Source organism: Ochotona princeps, chromosome 3, assembly GCF_030435755.1.
Source record: "Ochotona princeps isolate mOchPri1 chromosome 3, mOchPri1.hap1, whole genome shotgun sequence".
In the NCBI taxonomy this organism is placed as follows: Eukaryota; Metazoa; Chordata; class Mammalia; order Lagomorpha; family Ochotonidae; genus Ochotona; species Ochotona princeps.
The window spans coordinates 91417935-91426707 of NC_080834.1; the positions used below are offsets into that span (position 1 = coordinate 91417935).

Sequence of the window (8773 nt, forward strand, 5' to 3'; positions counted from 1 at the left end):
AAGGACTTTAGCTGCTATGCTATTGCGCCGGGCCCCCTTTACTACTTTTAAATGACCAAGTATGCAGTTAGACTTTTAGCACACCACTTAAGCCTCCATGGGGATCCCTAAATCCCATATCATTGGTGCCTGAATTCAAGTTCCAGGTCTACTGTGGATTCCAGTTTCCTGCTAATACAGTTCTTTGGGGGCTACATGCGACAATTCCAGTGGGTGGATCCTTGTGACTCGCATTGTAATACCAAACCGAGTTTGTGGCTTTGGCTTCTTCAGGTCCAGGCATAACTGGGCCCTGAAGAGTAAAACTCCAGATGGGAGATCTCTCTTTCTTCCTTTGAGTAAATGAAAGTGAGTAAATGTTTTAAAGGAATTATTTACTTATTTGCAAGGCACTGTTAGAGAAAGAGATGTTCCATGCACCGATTTAGTCCTCAGGTAGCTGCTGCAGCTGGGGCTGGGCCAGGCCAGCTCCCTCACGGTTTCCCACCGTGGAGGCAGCAGACCCAGTGCCTGGGCCAAGAACTTCTGCCTTCCCCAGCCAGAATGGTTAGGAATCAAATCTGTACCCATATGGGATGCCAGCATAGTAGTTGGTTTCTTTACTCCCTGTGCTTTAGTGTTGACCCCCATACTTTTTTTATCTTTTTTTAAGATTTGCTTATTTTAATCGAAAGGCAGATTTTCAAAGAGAAGGAGAGAGAGAGAGACATTTTCCATCCACTGGTTCACTCCCCAAGTAGGTACACCAGCTGGAGATGAGGTGATTAGAAGACAGGAGTTTCTTCTGGGGCCCCCATGCAGGTGTAGAGACACACTGCATTGAGCCATCCTCCCCTGCCTTTTTGAAGGCCATAACCAGGGAACTGGATGGGAAGTGGAGCAGCAACACATGAACCAGCATCCATGTGGAATGTGGTGCTTAGTTAGATGTGGAGGATTAACCAGTGAGCCGGCCCAGGTTTTTTCAGAATTGAAGATAACCATTTCACATTTGTTACAAAGGCCATTTAAAAAAAAAAGATGACATGTTGATGTCTATAGAGAAACTGGGACCCTTGCATTGCTAGTAGAAATGTAAAACGGTAGTTTTAGTCCAGAAAAATTTGACAATTCCTCAAAAAAGTAATGTTACCATATGGTTTTTCAGTAGTACTGCTAGAGGCATATCTGAGAGAATTTAAAATGTGCACCCCCAAACCTGGCGTGGTAGCCTAGTGGCTAAAGTCCTCAACTTGCATGCACTGCGATCCCCAGTGAGTGCTGGTTCATGCCCCGGCTGCCCAGCTTCCCATCCAGTTCCCTGCTTGTGGCCTGGGAAAGCAGTGGAAGACAGCCCAAAGCCTTGGGACCCTGTACCCTTATGGGAAACCCGAAGAGGATTGAGGATCGAGGCTCCTGGCTTCAGGTCGGCTCAGCTTTGGCCTTTGCAGCCACTTGGGGAGTGAATCATTGGACAGAAGATCTTCCTCTCTGTCTCTCTTTATATCTGACCTTCCAAAAAAAAATAAAATAAGTCTTTAAAAAAAAGTAGGAAGATGGGCCCGGCAGCATGGCCTAGCGGCTAAAGTCCTCGCCTTGAACGCCCCGGGATCCCATATGGCTACCGGTTCTAATCCCGGCAGCTCCGCTTCCCATCCAGCTCCCTGCTTTTGGCCTGGGAAAGCAGTCGAGGACGGCCCAAAGCTTTGGGACCCTGCACCCGCGTGGGAGACCCGGAAGAGGTTCCAGGTTCCTGGCATCAGATTGGCGCGTACCAGCCCATTGCGGCTCACTTGGGGAGTGAGTCATCGGATGCAAGATCTTCCTCTCTGTCTCTCCTCCTCTCTGTATATCTGTATATCTTAATACATCCAAGTGAATACATTGAATAGGTTACTGGGTATGCAAATCTAGAATCCAGATTGGAAATGTAAAATTGTGGTTCCTTAGTGATAGACGTTATCTAAAGCTGTGAACCTAGATGAGATCACCAGATCAGGTGAGTACAGCAAACAGTAGTTCAGATTATACCCCGAGGCACTCGACAGCTAAGGGTTTGTGATGCTGACAAGCGAAGAAAGGTGGGATAGAAATGGTAAAGCTCAATCAGGATGAGCCTTTGAGCCTATACAGAGAACATAAGCTTGTCAGAAAGCACAGTTAGGTCATTTAGCGTGAGGCCTCCGGAGGCATTGATGCAGTGATGGAGCCTACTTCTTTGACGTCCGCATTTTGTGTTACTACATACTTTGGGTTCAGTCCCCACTCTGCTTCTGCTTTCAGCTTCCATGCGACGTGCACACAGGGAGGCAGCAGGAGATGGCTCAAAGCACTTGGCGCTAATGCCATTTACCTGGAAAATCTGGATTCAGTACCCAACACCCAGCTTTGTCCTGCAGACAGCTAGCCTTGTTGATGATAATTGGTGAAAACGTGATGAACATGGGAGCTTTTGCTTCCTAGGATAATGAAGTAACAGGGCTCAGATTAACCCTCCCTGTCTGAAACAGCTGAGTAAACTAGAATATTGAAGTCAGTGGTTTTCATGACCTTGGACATCAGATAATGAAGGCTATTAATGTCCAGAGTGGGAAATTGATTCTGTACTAGCTGCTCAGGTGATTCTAGGAATCTAAGATTAGCTACTGTATGTATCAAAGTCTAGCTGATGGTGAAGAAATCTGTTTAAGAAAAAAGTAATTATCGTAGGGTGCATCTACCAGCTGAAGGCAGACAGGCCCACACAAAGCTCCTGCCTCTGAACCGATGGATGCACGCAGGATCTGAGGCGCACCTCTGGGCCCAGGAGGAGGAAGGTACCAGAACATGGAGCACGCCCTGTCTACGCACAGTACCCTTTCCAGTGACACAAACCAGTCATGCAAAGAACATGAGCCTTTATCCTCCTGGGGAAAAGAATACTTAGAGTGATGTAGCAATAATCAGCGCTCAGTTTTCTGTAAACCTAAAACTTCTTCAATAACAATCCAGTAGTAATAACTTCCTTTCATGAGATTAAAGGAATTAGAGAAGTACATAAGGAATATTAGAATTTTCTGAAGGTTAGTGAGTATATAAGGCTTCGTAAGGTGTTGTTCAATTTAGTGTTAAAATAACTTTGCAGATATCATCATTTACTTTTTGAATTGTGACCCATGGCTTGAAATTTCTTTACATTTAATGGGATAACAATATGTCAGTGGTGGGGTTGTCATTTTTCTCTACCCCTTTTTATATATATATATGCACACACATATATATACATATATATATTTTTTTTTATAGATTTATTTACTAATTGATTGATTGTATTCTTTCCACTTTCCAAGTGGCTTAAACTGACAAGACTGGTCAGGCTGAAGGTGGTAACTTCTGATCTCCCACATGGGTGGTAGGGCCCAAGTTCTAGAGTCATCTTCCACTCCTTATCCAAGGCTGTTAGGGGAGCTGGGACATGAACTGGTGCCATAATGCTGGCATCACAGACAGCAGTTAACTCACTACATCTCAGTGCCAGCTCCTGTTACTGTTCTTTAGTTGTTTTGGTGGGATGGGTGAGGAGATGGGGAGCAGTATTATATTCGTACATAAAAATAGATGATACTGATATTTCGTCAGTATGTTCAATTTTTAAAAAGTGGATTTGGGCCTGGCGTGGTGACCTAGTGGCTAATGTCCTCCCCTTGAACACACCGGAATCCCTCATGAGCACTAGATCTAATCCCGGCAGCCCTGCTTCCCATCCAGCTCCCTGCTTGTGGTCTGGAAAGCAGTCGAGGACGGCCCAAAGCCTGGAGACCATGCACCCACGTGGCAGACACGGAAGAGGCTCTGGACTCCTGGCTTCAGATCAGTTCAGCTCTGGCCATTGTGGCTGCTTGGGAAATGTATCATTGGATGGAAGAGCTTCCTCTCTTTCTTCCTCTTTGTATATCTGACTTTCCAATAAAAATAATAAGCATAATAAAATTAAAATAAATCTTTTTAAAATTTTATTTATTTTTATTTTTTTTAAAGATTTATTTTTATTGCAAAGTCAGATATACAGAGAGGAGGAGAGACAGAAAGGAAGATCTTCCGTCCAATGATTCACTCCCCAAGTGAACGCAACGGCCGGTGCTGTGCCAATCCGATGCCGGGAACCTGGAACCTCTTCCGGGTCTCCCACCCGGGTGCAGGATCCCAAATCTTTGGGCCGTCCTCGACTGCTTTCCCAGACCACAAGCAGGGAGCTGGATGGGAAGTGGAGCTGACAGGATTAGAACCGGCGCCCATATGGGATCCCCGGGGCGTTCAAGGTGAGAACTTCAGCTGCTAGGCCACGCCGCTGGGCCCAATTTTATTTATTTTTAAAGATTTATGTATTTTTATTGGAAAGGAAGATATACAAGGAGGAGGAAAGACAGAGAGGACTTCCATCGGATGGTTACAACTTCTCAAGTGGCCGCAGTGGCTGGAGCTGAGCCAATCTGAACCCAGCAGCTCTTCCGGGTCTCCCACGGGGGGTGCAGGGTCCCAAGACCCAGGCCGTGCCCGACTGCTTTCCCAGGCCACAATTGGGGAGTTGGATGGGAAGCAGGACCTCCAGGTTTAGAACCAGTGCCTGTATGGGATCCCCGCATGCTCAAGGCATGGACTTTAACCACTACGGCATCATACCGGGCCCTTAAAAAAATATTTTTTTTTTAAAAAAGGAATTATTCATCATTGTTTTTTCTTTTAAAAAAAAGAAGGACTTTGGAGATCCACACACTTTGTAAAGTTGTCTGTCAGTTTGTTGAACTACCATAATATGCCATGATGTTCTCATTTTTAGGCTTTGTACCTGATAGCAACTAATGGAACCCCAGAACTTCAGAATCCAGAAAAACTTTCCCCTATATTTAGGGATTTCTTGAATCGGTGTTTGGAAATGGATGTGGAAAAAAGGGGTTCAGCCAAAGAATTGTTACAGGTAAATTTGAAAATGCCAGTTTGGGGAAATTCAGTTGAGTTTGTTTTTTGTGTAACATATAGATGGTTTTCATAAGATGGCAACTCATTGCATTTCACATTCTGTTAATTACTTTAGTGTGGTAACTTAATTATTTTTAAGACTTTATCTGGTAATAGAAAAACTTAAATTGTAATGACTTTTTGCATATTGTCAATTCTCAGACCTATTCATTGTTGACATAAATGTTATCTGTGGCTTTAACTGTACATCTTTTATTAGTAAGTAAATAACATTTCGGGGTTAGTGAAAGAAACATTTTGTTTCTAAACTGATGGTGTGTGTACCTTTGTTTCTCCCCATTTTCTGGCAGCATCCCTTCCTGAAGCTGGCCAAGCCATTATCAAGCTTGACACCACTCATCTTGGCAGCTAAAGAAGCAATGAAGAGTAACCGTTAACATCATTGCCATGGCCTCATATTCTTTTATCCATTTTCTAAAAAGAAGTATTTTAATATATGAAAGTTAACTGCTCTTTGTGGGCTTTAAAAAATATTCTGCGTGACAGAGAAAAACAGCTCTTTCTTGAAGACAACCAAGACAAAATTGCAAAAAGAAAATCATGACTTTGAGATGAACCCCTTGTTTAGGGTCCAAAGGAATTGTGGCCTGAGTAGCCTTCCATCTTTCAGCAGACAGCCACCATGGCCATTTTTTGTGCTTGAGATTTGCATTGTATCTTGCTAACTTTGTTGTAATACATCCTATTTGCTGTCCCCTTCAGGGTGTTTTCAATACTTGAAGAGCAGATTTGAGTTCTTCGGAGTTTTTTCATCTGCTGGTCTTTTCTTCTTCAGAGCTTTCCTTTCCTTGACTTGCTCCTTTTGAATTGCTTTGAGAAATTTTTCTCATGCCTAGATTCAAGGCAAGTATGATAGAAATTATGCAGCTCCTTGTATTAGCAAAGGAGCTCAGTATAATTTAACTTTGTGTAGAAGTTAGGACCAGCAATTGTTTAATGTAATATTTCAGTTCAAAACTTGAACTGAAAGAAGGGAAGAAAAGTATGTGATTTTTACCTTTTTTAACAAATGTGAAAGAGTCACTTTTAGGAATCTCATGGTAGTGAGTTTGGCATTTTTACATGTATAGAAAGAAGACTAATCTATATTTATAACTAAATCGTTGCAACAGAAAAAGAATCCCAGCCTATGCATCTGCTCAATTTTGTCTCCTTCTCTGCCTGTCTCCTCTAGATTTGGCTTCATGAACCAAAGTAATTTGTTCTTGTTCCAGCTTGAGTTGTGTGACTTTGGTTAGTGCTGTTACCTTCTCTTTCCTTCTCTTCCTTTTCATTTGGAAATAAGTTTCTGTATATGTTGCAATTTTAGGTTTAGCGTTGTTTTGGTTCTTATAATTTTGCTTATAATTAATTCTCTCAACTCACACATTCTCTTCCCTACCACATCTCACCCTGTGGCAAATAACATAATAACCATTGAATTTTCAGAATTTAAAAGTTATTTTTTATTTTTCACTTAAAAAGACAAATACTTGGGGTTGGCAGAGACAGTATGGGAGATTGAACTCTAGTGAGTTCTAAAATAATTAGTCAAGACTGTATTCATGACTGAGTTTTATAGAGTTAGAACATAGGACCAGTAAACTGTAAAGATTTGTTGTAAGTTGCATTGATCCAACACATTAACAGTATTTTTCTGTCAAAGAAAACTTAAATGAGAAATTTGGATCATTGGAGATGTTAAATTACTTTATTTTTTTTTTTTTCAGGTAAGTAGGGAATATTCATGTAAAATGAAGAAAGGAGGAAAATGAAATGTACTTATTGATAACAATCCTTTTTGACTTTAAAGATTAAGAAAGGTCTGTGACCTATTAATTAAGAGTCCTTGCCTGTTCTCCCTTCCCTTTTCCTTCCTCCCCTCTGCTTCTCTACTTATTTCTTTGTCTTGCTTTTGGAGGAGGTATTGTCCATTCTGACATATCTTGAACCATATACAGGAGAAAAATCTTCGGTTGAGTTCTAACATTCTGTTTCAGCCACGTCTTCCCAGTGAACTTCACATCTGATTGCCATCTTGCAGTAGTACAAATCATTAACGGAAATAAATGTTTTGTTAGGTAGTATGTTGAAGAAACCAGCAGGATTTTATTTCCTATTATTCCCATTGTATCTGTGTTAGGAGGCAGATATCAATATAGAAATGATGATTTCTTTTTTTGGTAATACAGAAAAGTTTTCAGAAAATGAGTGAAATAATTAATGACACTTACATAAAGCACTTACTGGTCTCTGTTTCCTGTATGGTTCTTGATTTCATTTTTCTCTAGACTGTATCGGCCTTCTAAAGCTCTTACTAAAATTACAAATACGAGTGGGTTATTTCTAGTGGAAAGCTTGGAGTGCCCCTTAAGGTCCAGTGTGAACGTTTTTTGTTAACAGTTGTCTGGATGGATTATGATGAAGATGCTGCCAATGAAATAGACTGTGATCATGACCACTCAAGAAGGCACTGCCCATCCTAAGTCATGAACACCGTATCCATGGAATATGTGCCAAGACCCCAGTTTATGCTTGTGATTCCACAAGGGGCTTTCCAGATGGTGGAAGCTTCACAGCTTCTCTGACGGTTACTTGCATGTCCATTGCTGGCAACGGACTTGGAAATCTGACTCCTGGGTTACGGGAGCTACACTGTGGTTTATTCTTTACTTACCTGGATAAACTAACCTGTAATAGAATTATACTTCGTTAAATTCAGAAATGTGTCATTTTTAAACAGAATAATCTTAAAAGCAATATGAGTTGTGATTTACTAGTTATTTTAAATTAAAAATGTTCAGATCTTTGAAAAAAACTACTGTATCTAAATCAAGATTTTTGTATTTTTAATTAATTGCCTTATGTATTCTTCTTGACACCACTTCAGTATGAAAATTCCACATTTAAATCTAAAACTTACATTAGCAGTCATGTATTGCTAGGGCAGTATTACTGTACTCCTTATTTATTACATTTTAGACTTAGATGGTGTTAAAGTTATCTTATTCTTTTTGCTGCTTTAAGGGATAGTTAAAAACTTGGAAACCTGAAAATATTGAACATGTTATCCTACCTTCAGTAGTAAACACATGGGGTGATGGTGTAGCATGTGACCTCAAGGCTGACATAACTCTGCCTTCATGTATTGAGCCCCCTGAGTAATGTTACGCTGCTAAACATTTACCCAGTAACTACCAGGCTTAAACAAACCTGTGCCTTTCACCAGCCATTTAAATTACCTATGAGTATTTCTTTGTTTGGCTCCCTTAAATTCGTGATTCTTTGTATATATTATATTCTAACCAGAGTAATTTTAGGCAGTAGCTCTAGGATGAAAGAACAAGTGCTTAAAGAATTTGCATCATTTTCAAATCTAAAATGCTTTTAGTAAACAGATACATATCCAGTCAAATGTCAAATGTAATATTTATATAGGTAAAATCCAAGTTAATACTCTTTTTATTATAATAGAATTTCACAGCAATATAAAAACAAGATGGTCTTCCACTATTTCCACAATAGATATTTGAGCAGTTAATATCAGTTTTCATGCAGCATGTATATGAATACGTGAATTTTTAAAACCCCACTGTTTTTATCAGCACATTTGTTGAATACTCCTACAGAGATGCTATGGAAGGTATTGGCATTAAAGGATCACAATGCTCTGGCCTTGAAAGAACTGAAGGAAGTCTTCCTTATTCATCAAATGTAGAATATTGTCAAGAAAAGAGGCTGGAAGGAATGTAGGACAATTCTGTTAAACAAAACAAGTTTGCATTTTATATTGAAAAAA

The 8773-nt window shown here is 40.5% G+C and overlaps 1 protein-coding gene across 1 annotated transcript in view; it reads left to right on the forward strand.

Annotated features, from left to right (window-relative positions):
* PAK2 (p21 (RAC1) activated kinase 2) overlaps positions 1-6688 on the forward strand; it is a 79761-nt gene extending 73073 nt beyond the window's left edge. The window contains exons 14-15 of the mRNA XM_004577818.4: positions 4796-4933; positions 5286-6688. Coding sequence (XP_004577875.1) covers positions 4796-4933; positions 5286-5372 — 225 coding nt within the window. The 3' untranslated portion in view covers positions 5373-6688. The remainder of the gene's footprint in view (positions 1-4795; positions 4934-5285) is intronic.
* The last annotated feature ends 2085 nt before the right edge of the window (positions 6689-8773 follow it).